Genomic DNA, 18,221 nt, shown 5'->3' with positions numbered 1-18,221 from the left:
ACGACCCCTCCTCGCCCTGAGCATTCCTGGCCTCGCCCCACGGCCTCCCCCCAACCCCAGCCCTCCCCTCCAAGCAGCCCGAGGGCCAAACGCGACCGCTTTCCTCCCCCCCCCTCCTCCCCGGGGGGGGGGCACCCCGAGCGCAAGCAGCCTTCTTACCTTGCGCGCAGCCTCGCCTGCCTCGGGGCTCTCCCCCGTACCTAGCCGGACGGAGCCCGGGTTCATCCTGCATCCCCCCCGCCCCCTCCCTCCCTGGGGGAGCGGATGATGGGGGAACTGGGCGCTGCGCCTGACCCGGGATGCTCCTGCAATTGGGGGACCTCGCCAGGTTCTGGGGATGGCGCGCAAGGCCCGGCTGGGAGCCGTAGTCCCTCGGGGGCGGAGGGCCGAGTGCTCTGCAACCCTCCCAGGGTGGGGAACTACGACTCCAGCGGCCACCGCGGCGAGCAAGCCCCCTCCCCATCTTTTCCTCTCGCCTAGCTGACTGGGCTGGACAGCGCCCGCCTTTGCCCCGGTGGCTCCGGGCCAGGCTGCGGAGAAGCGCCGGCCCCCACTGGGATGGAGAGGGTGGGCTTCTCTTCTTGGGTCGGTGGGCTTCGCTCCAGCAGGGCGGACTCTTCTCCTGGGCTGCTTTATTCCTCCTTGCAGGCTTCCAGTTGGACTCCCCGCGTTAGCAGTGCCCCCAGATTTTGGGGGTTGAGGGGTTTTCTTCTCATCCACCACCGCACCCCAGGGGTCGACACTTCGGCGACCCCCCCCCTCCTCCCTAAGCCCTTCTTCGCAAGCGGGTCTTCGGGGGTGCCACACCCGCGTCAAGAATCAGAAGAGATCCCCCCCCCGGAAGATTTGGCGATCTTATTTCCGTTTGGTCTCGTAATTTTAAGAGGTCGGGATGTCTTTATACTCCGTGATTTTAAAGGGGGAGGGGTGTTATTACGCTGTAAGTTAGAGAGGGGGAAGAAGAGGGAGGGGAGGAGGAAGGGAAGAGAGGGAGGGGGAGAAAGGAAGGAGGGAAGGAAGGAGGAAGAAGAGAAAAAAGCGAGTGAGCAAATGAGCGGGAGAAAGAAAAGAAAGAAAGAAAGAAAGAAAGAAAGAAAGAAAGAAAGAAAGAAAGAAAGGGGAGGCATGGTGGAAGGGAACTATAGAAGAGAGGAGGGGGAGGGGAGAGAATTCTTTATTGGCCAAGTGTGATTGGACACACAAGGAATTTGTCTTTGGTGCAGATGCTCTCACTGTACATAAAAGAAAAAGAGACATTTGATGATGAACAAACACTTAATCATTGTCATGGGGGTCAAATAAGCAATGAGGGAACAATATTAATAAAAATCTCAGGGATACAAGCAAGAAGTTACGGTCATAAACAAGGATGGGCAGCAGGCAGGAAAGAAATGGGAGGTTTAATACTCACTGCTCAAAAACAAGCAATACAACTAATCCATGAAAGTGAAGATACAAAAACCACTGACAATCCAAACTGCCGACTTGTGTGAAAACTGTTTCACACTTAGTATGTGAGTGCAGCAAAATAGCATAAACTGATTACAAAGCTGGACTTGAATGAGTTGCTAAATTAATCCATTGGCCATTATGGAAACAATATGACTTACCTGTGTCCAAAAAGTCACGAGAACACAAAGTGGAGAAAGTTGTCAAAAATAAGAAGCTGAAGATCTTGTGGGACTTTTGAATTGTCATTTGGAACACAGCATGCCAGATATCATAGTCATCAAAGACTGAAGCATATAATTCATTGATATTGATGTACCAGGAGATGCCAAATTTGAAGAAAAAGAACTAGAACAAATCACGAAATATTGTCACCTGACCATTGAAACTACGTGATTATTGACGAAACATGTAACTATGATACCCATTGTCATCAGGGCATGTGGTACCACATCCAAGAATTTCACAAAACACATCATGAAATTGCAGCTTTTTGCAATAACACAGGTGGAACTGCAAAAAACGCTACTCGGAACAAGTACATTTTATTTATTTATTTTTTATTATAAACTTTATTAATTTTCCATAAAATTGACAACATACAAACAAACATTTAACATAAAGTTGGGGTTACAATTCCCCCTCTTTGTCATAGAAGTCAAATTTCCTTACAGAAAAAAGAATACATTATTAATACCTTAAGTCAAAATATTAATTTAAATGAAAAGAAGAAATTTTACTCAACCTTATATTTAAAAAAAATTCATATATAAACAAGATAAAATGATAAATCATTGTAATACATCTACAATTCTCATATAAATTTTATATTTAATTTTTCTTCTTATTTATCCATATATACACCTTATTCCAAATCACATAAAATTCTGATAAAATTTTAAAAGGATACTTGGTCTATATCTAGGACACTGCCGTTAGCGCACCAGTGATATTGTGATATATTTTTAAATGTTCGGTTGACTGAGTTTCCTCTTTAATGAATAAAAGATAACAGTAATAATTCTGGGGGCCTGGGACCATGAATTATTGAGAGTATGTATGATTTTCAACGGTCGTTATTATCCTCTATATTTGTACTGCTGATATTGTAATCTTTTTACACAGTTTTTAATTTTTGTTATTATTGTGACCCGCCCAGAATCCATTGAAAGTGGGCAGCATATAAACTTTATAAAACAAAACAAAATAAAATGAAATACAGGTTTCATAATCATTAACTTCATAATTAAAAGAGTTCACAAGAACAAGCAAAAAAGGTATTATATAAAATTATATATCTATAATTTTTAAATGTTGCATTTCAAGGAAGACCGAGGGCGCATGTTGCAGATCCCCTTTGGCTCGCTCTCCGCTAGGCAGGCGGCTCATTCCTCCGTGCCTCCAGGGGTCGCTGCTTCCGACAAGAGCCGCCGCGAAGCGCATGCGCTTTTCCACCGATCCGCCCTGCCTGCTCTGAGACTCGCCCGACGCCTAAGCGGCGTCGCGGGGCGCATGCGCGGAAGCTACACCTAGCGGGCATCGGCCATGGCTGAGTGGACGCCTGCCCAGGTGAGGGTCAGCAGTGCCCTTCCCGATCGGGGGGAGGAAAGAGAAAACTGAGAGGGGGGCAGGAGAGGGAGGTCCTGCGGAGCGGCTGGGGGAGGGGGGTCTTCAGATGCCCCAGACAGAGCTGCTATTCTTTTGGGGACCCTGAACTCCCTGATTGACAGCATCAAGGGATGGGGGCAAGAGGACTCCTGGGCATGTGCAGAGTGCACAGCCTTGCTGTTTGCATAAAGCCCCCAATTTGGGGAGGGGGCTGTTGGGAGCCACAAGAAGGATCCCCATGAGAGTAGGGAGAGCTATCAGATGGGCTCCTTTTGTTGGGGATCGGTGGGGAGCATTGGAGGGGGGAAGCTGACTGGTTTTTCGAGAGGGGGTCTGTGGGGGAAACTTCCGGATGTCCCAGACGAGCTGCTCTCTGTTTTGGGGACCCTTGAAACTCCCCGACTGACAGCAGTGGCAAGAGAGCTCCTCGGCATGTGCAGAGTGCACAGCCTTTGCAGCAATGCACAGAGCCTTACATTGGAGGAGGTGGCTGGGGAGAAGCAGGAAGGATCCCTCTTGGTATGGGGGAGATGCCACCTTTTGGGATGCGGTCTCCCACCCAGAATGAGGGCTGCTGGGAGACTCTTGAGCATGACAGGATGGAGTGGGGAGAGCTATCAGATGGGCTCCTTTTGTTGGGGATCTGGGGGGGTGGGGTGGGAGCAAGAGAGTCCCTGAGCATGTGCAGAAGGCATGCAAAAAAAAAGTTCCCATGGGGTAAGGTGGTGAATTTTGCCCTGCGGTTGTTAAATGAGACACCCAGTTGTTAAGTGAATCTGGCTTGTCAGAAGGCCCACCCAGTTGCCCAGTGCCCAAATATTGATGGTCGTAAGTATGAAACATGGTCCTAAATCCCTTTTTTCAGTGCCATTGTGCTGTGGAATGGTCACTAAACAGATACTGCAACTATCATCAATATGAGTTAGTCGCCAAGCAAATCAACTTTGATCATGTGACCACAAGGTCACCACACGATCCTTGGAATGGTCGCTAGGTTGGACGCTGCTGCTGTCATAAATACGAATCAATTGCCAAGCATCTGAATTTTGATCACATTAGCTGTGATTGTCGTAAGTTTGAGACACACTCCTAAGTCCCCCCCCCCCTTTTTAGGACCGTTATACCTTGGAACCGTCCCTAAATGGATACACAGCTGTCATTAATATGAGTTAATTGCCAAGCGTCCACATTTTAATCACACGACATCAGGGATTCCATGCCGGTCATAAATATGAACTATGGTCCTAAATCAGGTTGTGGGTGTGTATGTTGAGTGTATCTTTGCGCTGTCACTAAACCAGTGCTTCTCAATTATTTTCTGTTAAGCTTCCCCCCCACCAAGAAAAAGTAAACATTTTGCCGCCACCCCCCAACTCTCCACCGGGACCACTGTTTGCAATATTTGACACGTTTTCACTAAAAAAAACCTCAAGCGGCTTATCAGCGTGATTGGGGTGTAATGTGTTTAAGTCAGTGTTTCCCAACCTTAGCAACTTGAAGATTTCTGGACTTCAATTCCCAGAATTCCCCAGCCAGCATTTGCTGGCTGGGGAATTCTGGGAGTTGAAGTCCAAATATCTTTAAGTGATGCCTTAATTTATTTGGCTTCATGCTGTCTGCTGCCAACATTTTTAAACACAGTAAACATGCTGGTTTTTTCTCATCTCCCACGGTAGTCACAGTGAAGCTAAGGGCTACATAGCTGTGTCATATCTCCTCATCTTAGCTTTTGGGAGACTTACGTTTGACTCATTATCTCCGTCTCTCTCCTCCTTTCTTTTCAACCCTGTTAGAGACACTGCTCAAAAAAAATAAAGGGAACGCTTAAAAAACAGAATATAACTCCAAGTAAGTCAAACTTCTGTGAAATCAAACTGTCTACTTAGGAAGTAACGATGATTGACAATTTCACATGCTGTTGTGCAAATGGAATAGTTGTGCAAATGAAATATTCAATGAGAATATTTCATTCCTTCAGATCTAGGATGTGTCATTTGAGTGTTTCCTTTATCTTTTTGAGCAGTTTATTTCTCCATGGTGTCTCTCAAGGGTTTATCTGCATTTCATGTCTCTTGCTCTCTGCTGTGTGCTATTGTTCGGTGCAAAAAAAAACCCTACTCCCTGTGGCAAAAAAGCACATTCCTGGGCTCAATGCATGCCTCCTGGCATACCTCTGCCCCCCCCCCCAGGGGCCCCCGCCCCAGTATTTGAGGAGCACTGCACTAAACGAATGCTTGCAAGTCAAGGAATCCCTGTAGGCCCTTTCTCCTCTGTGTTGCCCCTACCCGATCCTTTATCCCCCTGTTGTCGCCGATCACAGGTCCTGACTTCTGACTTTCCTTCCCGGCTAGGCGTGGGAATGGGAGGTGGAGCCTCAGCACCTGGCGCCCTTCCAGCCTCCCGCCATTTTCGACCAATCGGCCGAGCGAGAGATCTACCCGGCAGCCGAAATCTCCCTCTGGACAGTAGTGGCTGCCCTTCAAGCGGTGGAGAGGAAGGTGGACACGTCGGCAGCGCGCCTGCTCAACCTCGAAAGCCGCACGGCCACCGCCGAGAAGAAGATCTTCGAGTGTGAGAAGACAGAACTAGAATTCGGCAGCCACCTGGCAGCTTTGGGCACCTTGATCCAAGAATACCGGGTGCTCCAGCGGCGCCTGGAAAACGTGGAGAACCTCCTGAAGAACCGCGACTTCTGGATTCTCAGGCTTCCCCTCGGTCCGAAGGGAGAGATCCCCAAGGTACACAAGTTGAACGCAACCACGCAGCAGATACAAATTCCGCCTGTACCTGGCCAGCTGTGGACACACCCAGTGTGGCATAGGTGGCTGGCTTGGCCCCGTAGAGCGGGATCTCCAACCGTGGGAACTTTAAGGCTTGTGGACTTCAACTCCCAGAATTCCCCAGCCAGCATTGGCGACTGAGGAATTCTGGAGTTGAAGTGAAGACCGAGTAAGCCACCTGTGTCACACCGAATGTGTCCACAGCCGACAAGTGTGGCTGGCTGGGGGATTATGGGAGTTGGAGTCCTTCCCTCTTAAAGCATCTTGTTGGGGGATTCTGGGAATGGAAGTCCACACTCTTTCAACTTGCCAAAGGTTGAGACAAGTTCCAAGGCTGTCCTTCTTTGAAGCTGCAAAGCAGGCAACCTTGGTGAGATCTTGGCCGGCTGCCTCTCTTATTTTAGGTCCCTGTGACGTTCGATGAGGAGCAAGCGGTCCATTTCTCCACACCGGAATGGGCCAAACTGGAGGGACTGGCAGAAGGAACTTTACCGGAACATCACCAGGGGAACCTACGAGCCGTTGGTGTCTCTCGGTAAGTTTGCGGAGTTTGCATTGAGGGGAATTTTGATTATTGCTTTAGACCAGGGGTACAGAATCCGCGAGCTGCGGTCTACGAACCGTTCGGAACCAGGCTGTAGAAATGGATCCATCCCCTTTCCCCTAATGATTAGTTGAACAGGACCCCACCATCCTTTTCCTCCATCACTTCTTCCTCCGCCTCTTCCCTTCCTCCCAGCACTGATGTTGCTACTGTTTCTGCTTCGGGCCTAATCAGATGGGAACAAAGAAGCACCCCACGTGCAGGAAACTCAAGCAAAACACATGAATATTTAAAAGAGATTTGTACAAAATAAGGTCAGGCTTTTAGTCCATGTTGGCAGCGTTCCGAGTCAAATTGTTTAATAGATAATGAGCGAGCTGCCTCCGGAAGCCAAATCCAATGTAGACATTCTTCAGTGTTCTAATGTCCTTCAAACACACACGAATCTTCATGTTTTTCCTCAGACTGCTGCATCTCTGCACGATTGAACTAGAGGGAAAACAGCAGGTTTGCCAGCAAAGCATTTCTGGAACCCCGAATCTAGGACCTCACCATTACAAACATTGAAACTCCACACCTCTTTACCCATAAACCCTCCCTTATCTACTGTCTGGGTGGGGTCAACTGTTTCCTAGAGATATTCACTGTCTAGACTTTCTTTCATAGAGATATCACCTTCTGGAACTTTCCCCATAAAGATATTCCTGCCTGCTTGTGACCTTCTGACCCTGGAATCTATAGGGGCTCCTGATCCCCAATGTCCCCCCTCCTCCTCTGAGTCAGATATTACCATCATTGGGGTTGCTACAGTCTCTGGAGGTTCCTCAGGTTCCAACTCTTTCTCACTCTCTGACTCCACTGTCAAGAACACTGGCCTAGGGTACCAAAATGGACCCCAGTTCATCCTCCTCAGAATCTGTGATTAACTGAGCTGGTTGTGGACCATTCACAGTTACCAAGCTGGGTCACGAGATGTCCACAAGGAGGACAGTAACCTCAGAGAGCACAAGGACCCCACTGCGTTTCTCTCCTCTTCCGTCTGTTGCATCCTTCCTCCCTTCTAATATTAACACTGATGATGTTACCTAGTTGGCTGATAAAACATCTGCAAGAAAACCACCAAGCTCAGAGACATAAGAATATAACATAAGAAGAAGAGCCAAAGCCCATCGAGTCCAGCATTCTCTGTCCCACAGTGGTCCCCAATTGTCCATGGGGATCTTGAGCAGAAGGAGAAGGAAGACCCTCCCTTTCCCCTGACCCCCAACAAATGGGACCCAAGGGAACCCTGCCTGCCTCAACCAACATAGAGGCGGCACATGGACACCCGTTTCAATAACCACCTATGATACACTTGGCATCCATGAATCTGTCTAATCCTGCTTTGAAGCTATCTAGGCTGACAGCTGTCACGACCTCTTCTGGAAGGGAATCCCATCAACCAAGGACCCTCTGGGGGAAGAAGAAATATTTCCCTTCAGTTGTCCTCATTTTCTGACCTACAAGCTTTAGGGAGGGCCCCCTCGTCCTGGTATTGTGTGATAGAGAAAAGATTTTTTCTCTATCCACCTTTTCTATCCCATGCAGGATTTTATACCCTTTGATCAAGTCACCTCTCCAACGCCGCCTTTCAAGGCTGAAGAGACCAGGGGTGTTGCAACCTGGTTTCATAAGGGAGGGGCTCCATTTCCCTGATCATTCTTGTTGCCCTTTTTTGCACCTTTTCCAGTTCCATTCTATCCTCCTTGAGGTGCTGTGACCAGAACTGTACACAGGACTCCAAGTGTGGTCTCACCATCGATTTGTACAGAGGACCACTTCCCCCTCCTCCTCCCTATGAACCTCACACTCTCCTAGCACTGTTGATGTTCCCTAGTTAGGCCATGAAGTGTCTGCAAGAGAACTACTAAGGTCAGAGAGCACCAGGGATCCCAGTCATCGTTTTTCTCCTCCTCCTCCGCCCCCCTGGGAACCTTTTAGCACTGATGTTGTTCCCTAGTTGGGTCATGAGATGTCTGTAAACAGAAAACAAAAGCTCCTACCCAGCTCAGGGACACCACAGTTCAACCCAGAGCTGTAAAGATTCATTTCCATTGGTTTAATGTTTGTTTTTCTTTCTTACTTTCTTTCTTTTTCTTTTCTTTCTTTCCTTCCTTCCTTCCTTTTTTTCTTTCTGTTCTCCAGACTCTGCCATCGCCAAAACTGACGCCCTTCCCCCCCAGGCGGGTCTGGGGGCAGCACTCCACATGGCAGACCAGCGCTTGGTGGGGGAAAAGGGACTGCCCCCGGCACCCAAACCAGGTGTGTGAAACATCCAAACAGACATCCAAACAGTGCGGCTTTCACTCTGCTAATTTCTCCAGATCCTGGTTTGAAATCATGGGGTCCTTTTCCTTTTTAAGTCATCTCTGGTCATGCCCTGTCCCAGTAGCAATAGCATTGACCGCTTCCTAGTGCTTCCATAGCCCTCTCCAAGCGGTTGACAGAATCAGCCTCTTGCCCCCAACAATCTGGGTCCTCGTTTGACCCACCTCGGGAGGAGAGAAGGTTGAGTCGACCTGGAGGTGGTGGTGAGATTTGAACTGCTAAACTACAGCTAACAGTTAACTGAAGTAGCCTACAGTGCTGCGCTCTAACCACTGCACCACCCCAGAGAAAAGGGGGTCCTTCCTTGGGAGCAAGGTAGGCAAGAATCAGAGACTCTGAAAAGGGGCTGAAGGGACCTTGGAGGGTCTTCTAGTCTCACACGCACCACTTGGTGTGGCTGAATTTGGTGAGGAGAGGGGGCTGGGTTATGCTCTGGCAACAGAGCTTCCCCCCCTCCCCACTTCAGGCCACGAATGGGGCGTCTTGCAAGCGTTGGGGAGCCCTGGGTTCTCTGAGACAGGCTAGGAATTGGCCCTTCTTCTGAAGCGTTCTTGAAGGGCTCAAAAATGTGAGAGGCTCCTTCCAGGCCTGTAAATGTAGACCCCTGCCTTCCATTTCCCCTTTCCCTAAATTCCCAGGGCACGCCATGATTCGCACTCATTTCTGTGGTCTGCCTCTGGATGCCCTGCAGCATTTGGAAAGTGACTTTGGTGCTCTCCGAGCTGTGTGGGTTTGCTTGTAGACGTTTCACGACCCTACTAGGTATCATCACCAGTGCTAGGTTTTAGAGACCATATCCTGTCCCGCCCCCCTGGACTGATGCTGTTCCCTAGTTGGGTCATGAACCATCTGCAAGAAAACCACAAAGCTCAAAGAGCCTCGAGGACCCTTCATCTCAACCCTGATATATAAAACACTTCTATCAGCAGTTGCCTCAGATAGAAAGTCCATATGGAGAGTGGTGAGGACAGTAGAGAAGGTGATAGTAAGCTCGCTTCCCATCGTTCAGAATGCTGCTTTTAAGCACTGTTTGTTTAGAGCTCACAGCATTGTTAGACAGACAGATGGACACGCACAGCACACTCTGTTTCTATCGCTCCCCTTCTGGGAGGAGGTTTTGAAGTATTTCTTGCAGGACTTCCCAATTCTGTAACAGAGCTTGGGCCTTGGAAGCTGGCAAGATTCTTTTTTTCTTGCCGTATATTTGTATACGTCCTGAACTAGACTTGTTGTTTCTCTGTGTCATGTAATATATGTCCATAGATGAATAATTTTGTATTGATTGATTGACTGATTTTGTCATGTTTATGTAGTTTATATTAGAGGTCTGGAAACTATATGCAACAAAATTTTATTTTGACGTATGCCGATTAGCCTACATTCTAAGTGACAATAAAGCTATTCTGTACTTCTGTATCAGTACCCTCCTGCGATCCTCTTTCCCAACAGCAGAACCGCTGACTTCCAAAGACGAGCTCTTGTCCTGGATTAAGCAGGAGGAATCTCCTGGCCCTGGGAAGTGGAATCCGGAGAGAGATCCCTGCCTCGGCTACGGTGAGTGTGGTCCAAATGATCACAGGCCTCCAGGAGAAGCCATGATACCGTCTCATCTGACATGACGTTATCACACTTCTTGGCAGGGTCAAGAGTTGGGGTGGCGCAGTGGTTAGAGTGCAGCACTGCAGGCTACTTCAGAAAACTCCTGGCTGTAGTTCAGCAGTTCAAGTCTCACCACCGTCCATCCTTCCTTCGTGGGTCAAATGAGGACCCAGGTTGTTGGGGGAAAGAGGCTGACTCTGCAAACCGCTTAGAGCAGGGGTGGGCAAAGCTGGCTCTTTTATGACATGTGGACTTCAACACCCAGAATTCCTGAGCCAATCACGCTCGCTCAGGAATTCTGGGAGTTGAAGTCCACCTGTCAAAGAAGAGCCAACTTTGCCTAGCGCTGACTTAGAGAGGGCTGTAAAAGCACTAGGAAGCAGTATATAAGTCTAAATGCTGTTGCTAAATGCTAATGCTATGGTCAACTGGGGAATTCTGGGAATTGGTCTACTCAACTGACCAAGGCTCAGCAACATGCCTCCAAAACATTTGCACCTCTCTTTTGTCATCTTCCCAACGACAACCTCAAACTTTAGTTCTTCTCCTTCGTTACAAAAATCTGTTAGAGGATGAGGAGCAAGCTGTAGTATCCCTGCACGACAGAAAACAGGGAGGTTGAGGATTACAAGCTAATATTCCAGAGATATGAGCCGTACTCCAAATAAGCAGACCACATATGTTAAATGTATAAATATTATTTACATTAGGCAAATATCGTAGTCAGTAACAGACCTAGTCACTTAAAAATACAGCAACCAATATTCTCAATACATATACAATTCAAACACATAGTTCTTGCTACACATAGTAGTCCTTACAATAGAATAGAATAGTTCATTTGGGAAACCAGCATAGAATCAGAGATATCAGGGAGAGTCCCAAAGCCCTAGGCCCCGAGAAAGAGAGATGCTGCTGACTACTCCTTATAGCAGATTGCAACACCAGCTCTTAACTCAGTTGCGTGATAATTCCTTTAACCATACATAGATGGCTTAAGTTATATGTTGGAAAACCCAACTAGTTATAAACAGCACTGACATTCTTCACAGTATTATTATCCTTCAGCTTTAACTCATCACTACCCATTTTGCTATGCATGTGGGTGTTTGTTCAAATCTAGGTTAGTTTTACATAATGGATTATTCTTCAATATAAACAAACCACTTAATAACCTTGCTGTAACCTTTTTCTATTTTTCTCAAATGTTACCTTATATCTCTTATTAACCAGAACTCTAACAGACTGTACTGTAGCTAAGACACATATAACATTGGTAGATTTTCTCTTAAATATAAACATTTCGCTCTCCCTTCTCCAGCTGCTTTTCATCTTCCAGCCGTTAGCTAATGAGATATGCTGGTTACTTCTAGCCATTTTTACAAACTGTTTTCTATTTACACTGAGGTGCACCATTGTCCACAACCCATAAACCATGGTTAACACCTTTAGGTGCTGCTTTCATAGCTAAATCACCATTATTATTGTGCTATTTGTATTTTACCAATGTTCGGTTTACCATTTTCTCTACAGAATTTTGCTACATGGCCTTTAGCACCACAAGAATAACATTTTCTCATAAAAAAAAAAATACCTGAATAGTTTTTTCTTTCTTTCTTGTGGTTTCTCTCTCATCTGCTTTCTGCCCGCCATCTTCTTGACTCCTCCAACAGTCTTCCAGTTATGTCATTGTTAACCCATCTCTGGTCAACACTTCCATCGGAGACACATATTCATCATCACTCTCATGCAACATTATAAGGATTATGTATGTTTGATGCAGTTCAGCAAATATGAGCACTTTTCCTTGTAGCTCCAGCAAAGACTTTTTCATCAAAGTCAAATGAGCTAACACATCGCCATCTTTCTGCAAACCGCTTGGAAACAGTTTTTCTGTAAGATGGGTGTGTGCTCCCACACATTCAGAAACATAAATCTGTTTCAAAATGTCCAACACCTAGCAGTTGAATCCACCCCACAGATATGGCCCGACTGTTCGTCATTCAGCGTCAGTCCTATCAGGCTGTAAGCTTTCCGATTGCCCCGTTTAAAGTCAGCTATTATCTTTCCATCTTCCTCATCGGCAGGACCCAAGGCTGTTCTATCTGCTGGGTCCAATAACACAGTGTTTTTCAACCAGTGTGCCGCGGCACACTAGTGTGCCGTGAGACATGGTCAGGTGTGCCGCGAAGCTCAGAGAGAGAAAAAAAATGAGAGAGAGAAAGAAAGAAAGAGAGAAAGAGAGAGAGGGGGGGAGAGAAAGAAAGCAAGAGAGAGAGAAAGAAAGAGCAAGAGAGAGAGAAAGCAAGCAAGCAAGAAAGAGAGAAAGAAAACAAGAGAGAGAGAAAGAAAGAGAGAAAGAAAGAAAGAAAGAGAAAAAGAAAGAGAACGAGAGAGGGAGAGAATGCAAGAGAGAGAGAGAAAGAGCAAGAGAGAGAGAAAGAAAGAGAGAGAGAGAGAAAAAGAAAGAACGACACAGAGAGAACGCAAGAGAGAGAGCAAGAGAGAGAAAGAAAGAGAGAGAGAGAGAGAGAGAGAAAGAGGGAGGGAAGGTGGGAGAGAGAAAGACAGAGGGAGGTAGGGAGGGAGAGAGAAAGAGAGCAAAAAAGAGGAAGGAAGGAAGAGAAAAAGAAAGGGATGGAGAGAGAGAGAAAAAGAGAAACGGAGAGAAAGAGGGAGGGAGAGAGAAATAGAGCGAAAGGGAGGAAGAGAGAGAGGGAGAATTTTTTTGTCCAAACTTTTTTTAGCCCCCCCCCCCCCCCCAATGTGCCCCATGGTTTTGTAAATGTAAAAAATGTGCCACAGCTCAAGAAAGGTTGAAAATCACTGCAATAACACATCCCAGAATCCTACACAGCGTAACAGAATATTGCATTTTGTAGACCAGGAACCATAATTTGTTCCATCCGAGTTATGGAAGACACTTTACTTGCCTGTAGTTGTGCCATCATTTATTATTATTATTATTATTATTATTATTATTATTATTATTATTATTTATATGCCGCCCCGAGTTTGCGGAGAGGGACGGCATATAAATCCAATAAATCAAATTATTTATTAGATTTGTATGCCGCCCCTCTCCAAAGACTCAGGGCGGCTAAGAACAATATAAAAAGACAATGTAAATAAATCTAATATTAAAAATAATCTTAAAAACCCCAATTTAAAAAACCACTCATACATACAAGCATACCATGTATAAATTCTATAAGCCTAGGGGGAAGAGAAATTTCAATTCCCCCATGCCTGACGACAGAGGTGGGTTTTAAGGAGCTTGCGAAAGGCAAGGAGGGTGGGGGCAACTCTGGGATCTGGGGGGGATATACAACAATATAAGCAAATATTCACACAGCCCACAAACAATATCATCCACACACTAAGAAACCTCACGCTAAGACCCTCAAACTAGGCCCACAACCAATGTTAGAGGATGAGGAGTAAGCTGTATTATCCCTGCATAACAGAAAACAGGGAGGTGGAGGATAACAAGCTAATATTCCAGTGATATGAGCAGTACTCCAAATAACCAGACCACATACATTAAATGTATAAATATTACTTAATATTAGGCAAATATCGTAGTCAGTAACAGACCTAGTCATGCACAAATACAGCAATCAATATTCTCAATACATATACAATGCAAGCTTCAATCAATACATATACGGACTAACATGAGAACACATAGTTCTTGCTACACATAGTAGTCCTTACAATAGAATAGTCATATAGACCAGCATAGAATCAGAGAGATATCAGGGAGAGTCACAAAGCTCTTGGCTCCGAGAAAGAGATGCTGCTGACTCCCTCTTGTAGCAACACCAGCTCTTAAAGCAGTAGTGTGTGCTAATTGCTTTAACCATTGCTGCCTTATGTTATATATTGGAAAACCCAATACACATAGTACAGTACTAACAAAATCTGTCCATTTAAGGATTCCCCTTGATTCAGATTCCTCGGAGGGAGGGGGCTTCGAACCACTCGGCTCCAGCTTGTACCTGATTTAACTGAGCTTATTCCCCCCCGCCCCCCTCTGTCCATAGACGAGACCACCAGAATCAAAAGCGAGGAACAGAAACTCCAAGAAAGTTTGAAGCAGACCTTGCCCGTCCGGCTCCATGCAACGCCCAGCGACGAGGTCTTCCAGGCCCCCAGATGTTGCCAGAGGCAAAGCGGCCCTCAGGGTCAACCTGCCCCTCCTCCTGCCCCCCAAAAGCCACCAGAGGAGCCACCCCACCCCAGTGAGAGAACCTGCCCCGAACCCCAGGCCACCCGGCCAGCAGCCTGCTTGAAGGAAGGCCAGCTGAGATCTTTCAAGGGTCTGGACGACCTTCCCGTGGCCCCTCCGACGATCCACGCAGGAGAGGAAGTGTACGGGGAGGGGGTCAGGCCAGTGACCGAATCCAGTGTCCCCCAGGTCCCTGAGCCCCCCTACCTGTGCCCAGAGAGTAACAACAGCTTCAGCGATGTGGCCATCTCCGAAACATCCAGCCGGCCGCATGGCTGCTCCCTCTGCCCGAAGAGTTTCCGGCTCAAGACCAGCCTGCTTATCCACCAGAAGACCCACGCCGTTGGGAAGAGCGACAGCCCGTTTGTGTGCTCCGAGTGTGGCTGTGGCTTCAGCCACCAGGCCCAGCTGACTCGGCACCAGGCCATCCACGCTGACCGGCCGCACCAGTGTTCAGAATGCCACAAAGCCTTCAACCGCAAGTCCAGTCTGGTGGTGCACCAGAAGACTCACCGCGAGCGGCCACGCCCGTTCCAGTGTCCCCAGTGCAGCAAGACTTTCATCCGGAAACAGCACCTGGACGATCACAACCGCACCCACACGGGGGAAAAACCCTACCAATGCCCCGAGTGCGAGAAGCGCTTCGCAGAGAAGTCCAAGCTGACCAACCACTACCGGATCCACACCGGGGAGCGCCCATACCGCTGCGGGCAATGCGACAAGCGCTTTGTGCGCGCCCACCACTTGGTCAAACACCAAAGCAGCGTCCACCAAGCCGGGGCTAAGCTGTACTCCTGCAGTGAGTGTGGACAAAGTTTCGGCCACGCCCAGGCCTTTCTCAGCCACCAGGCCAGCCACGCCAACGGCGAGAAGCGCCACCGCTGCACCGAGTGCCTCAAGACCTTCGCCCGCAGGAAGTATCTCCTGGAACACCAGCGCATGCACACGGGAGAGAACCCGTACGCCTGCCCACACTGCGGCAAGCACTTCCGATACAAGCAGTCCCTGAAGCAGCACCTGCGCATGCACCGGGAGCAACTACCATCACCAACATCTGGGCCTGCTGTGCCGCCAAGCCTGCCAGTTTCCAACCCCCTGGAGAAAGATCCTCTCTTTGAGGCCAACCAACCAAGTGGGACCTGAAGCGAGGCCGCAAGCGATCTTTCGTGCCAAATGAACCGCTGGGCTAGAGTCGGCCCATTGGTGGGCCAGCTGTAAGATCCTCGCTGCCTTCTGTGGGGTGGCTCCAATGCTTCTTCTCCTCCCCATGGAGAGGCTCTTCCTTCTTGCTTGCTGATCGGGACCTTGTGGGGCAGGCTCTAGTCCTGTGGAGTGAGCCCTGCTCTCTGCCATCAAAACACACCAATTGTCTGAAATATTTCTTCCATGGAGACAGCTGCTGAAAGACACTCCCCCATCCTGCAAGGCAGTCCGAGGAGCTGTGAGTCCTAGCCGAACTGGGGTGGGGTGGGGAAACGCACCTAAATCATGTCCACTTCTTGGTTCCATGACCCAGTCCAGGACTGGAGGCCGGTTGGAAGTCAAAGGGGCTGCCGGGAGAAGGACACCGATCCCAGAGTTGCTGTGTGTGGCTGTGGTTTTCTGACCTCGCCCTCCGTACACTTAGCAAAGCCGTCAGAGAAACATCTGAAAACACTTTGTGTGCAATGAGTGAAACAGAAAAAAAAAGAAAATCAGAATTGACCGTCCCTTGCCCCCTGCTTCTCATCTCCAGTGGGCCACGCAGGACAGCTGTCCGAGGCCAAAATTCAGAACACTCCCGGTCCACAGGAGCTGCCCACTCCTCAAAGATACCCTTCTTTATTTCGCTGCGGTTGATCAAAAGCTGCATTGTCAAACTCCTGCTTTGCCAGTCTTCTGCCAAGAAGCCCATTTGCGGAAGGCTCGGCGTGTGGCACATTTACCGCCGAGTGACGGGCTCCAAGTGACGGGCTCCGAGTGACAAATACCCTCCATTTGTTCAGACAGTGATGTGAAGTCATGAGTTTTGCCCCGTCTCTTCCAATTTTTTGTCACCAAGAGGATGCGGCCTTCACATCATTCTCTCCCGCCCTGAAAATGCTTCCCCCCCATACGCCCCCCCAAAAAAGACTCTGTAAGAGACCCTAAAATTACGACCATAAGCCAAGACTTCCATCCCACTTCCACACCAAGTTCTCACTACTTTAAATCCAACCATATTACAAGTAGTTCTCGATTTACAGGTGAAGCTGAAAAAATTAGAATATTGTGCAAAAGCTCATTTATTTCAGTAATGCAACTTAGAATGTGAAATGTAATATAAGAGAGAGACTCACTGCATACAAGGCAAGATAGTTCCAAGCCGTGATTTGTCATATTTGTGATGATGATGGGGTGCAGCCCATGAAAACCCCAAATCCACCATCTCAGGAAATTAGAATATTACATGCGATCAATAAAACAAAGATTGCATATGGAACAATATCGGACCTCTGAAAAGTATAAGCATGCAGATGTACTCAGTAGTGGTTCTGAGATGGAGGATTTGGGGTTTTCATGAGCTGTATCCCATAATCATCACAATTATGACAGATCATGGCTTGAACTATCTTGCTTTGCATGTAATAGAGTCTCATATATACAGTTTCACCTTTTAAGTTGCATTACTAAAATAAATGAACTTTTGCACAATATTCTAATTTTTTGAGTTTCACCTGTACAACTGGACTGCCTGTATTATTCTTTAATAAAGACAGTCCTCGACATACAGCAGTTCATTTAGTGACCCCCTCAGTTACAATGACATTACTGTTCTTCACACATACAACTATTGCATCATTCCTGGGGTCATGTGATCCAAAATTTAGGCATTTGGAAACTGGCATGTACTTGTAACAGCTGCAGACCTGACAAGCAACGTCAAGGGGGAAGCCAGATTCACTTAACAACCATGTGACTAACTTAGCAACTGTGGTAGTTTACTTAACGACTGTGGCGAAAAAAGTTCCAAAATGTGGGGGGCGGGAGGTGGAATGTAAATCGGGCAAAAAGGCTGCACCCCCTAGTAGCATCTTGTAAGCTTGCGTGCAAGCAAGCTGGATTATCCATTTGATACTCCTAGGTTTATTGGCCCCCAGTTGTCGCCTCATTCCAAGGCACCACAGTTGTGTAGACACTCTGTGGAAAAAGGGGGGGGGGGGAGAGAGAGCGCGATCTGCTAGTTCCAACCCTCTATCTATTGTTAGCAAGCCTACGTCTGCTGGCAGGGCTTCCTAAAACCCAATACAAGCAGTCCTTGGCTTACGACAAGTCACTTAGTAGCCGTTTGGGGTCAAAGAAGGGGACTTACAACTCGGATCCAAACCCCCAGGAATTGCCCTCTCGTACAGCCACCTCATCATGCGCTGGGCCATTGACAAGACGGCCACATTCGCAGCTATTTTGCAACATCTATTTTGGACACGTGACTGCGCTCGGCAAATCTTTTATTGACACTTAATTTCTGCTTTTCAGCTAAACAGTGCTGTGGCAAACGAGGGGCTCCCTTATGGACTGTGGTGATACGCCGTACTGACTTGACCAAATAAATTGTGCTACATGTGATACCAAACCAACATTGTGCCTCCATTTTGCCACACAAGGCAGACAGTTCCCACTACAA

General features: G+C 47.7%; 2 protein-coding genes across 2 annotated transcripts in view; one reads left to right on the top strand and one right to left on the bottom strand.

The window, feature by feature from the left end:
- Nucleotides 1-225, bottom strand: part of LOC139153212 (uncharacterized) — a 46,370-nt gene extending 46,145 nt beyond the window's left edge. The window contains exon 1 of the mRNA XM_070726854.1: nt 160-225. Coding sequence (XP_070582955.1) covers nt 160-225 — 66 coding nt within the window. The remainder of the gene's footprint in view (nt 1-159) is intronic.
- Nucleotides 226-2,969: 2,744 nt separating this feature from the next.
- Nucleotides 2,970-18,170, top strand: LOC139175855 (zinc finger protein 398-like). Its single transcript, XM_070767189.1, is given in 7 exon segments — nt 2,970-3,018; nt 5,409-5,795; nt 6,242-6,307; nt 6,309-6,372; nt 8,566-8,682; nt 10,198-10,302; nt 14,394-18,170. Coding segments are annotated over 7 exon segments (2,091 nt in total). The 5' UTR covers nt 2,970-2,994; the 3' UTR covers nt 15,722-18,170.
- Nucleotides 18,171-18,221: the final 51 nt, after the last annotated feature.

Source organism: Erythrolamprus reginae, chromosome Z, assembly GCF_031021105.1.
Source record: "Erythrolamprus reginae isolate rEryReg1 chromosome Z, rEryReg1.hap1, whole genome shotgun sequence".
NCBI lineage: Eukaryota > Metazoa > Chordata > Lepidosauria > Squamata > Dipsadidae > Erythrolamprus > Erythrolamprus reginae.
This window is presented reverse-complemented; position numbering and strand designations above follow the sequence as displayed.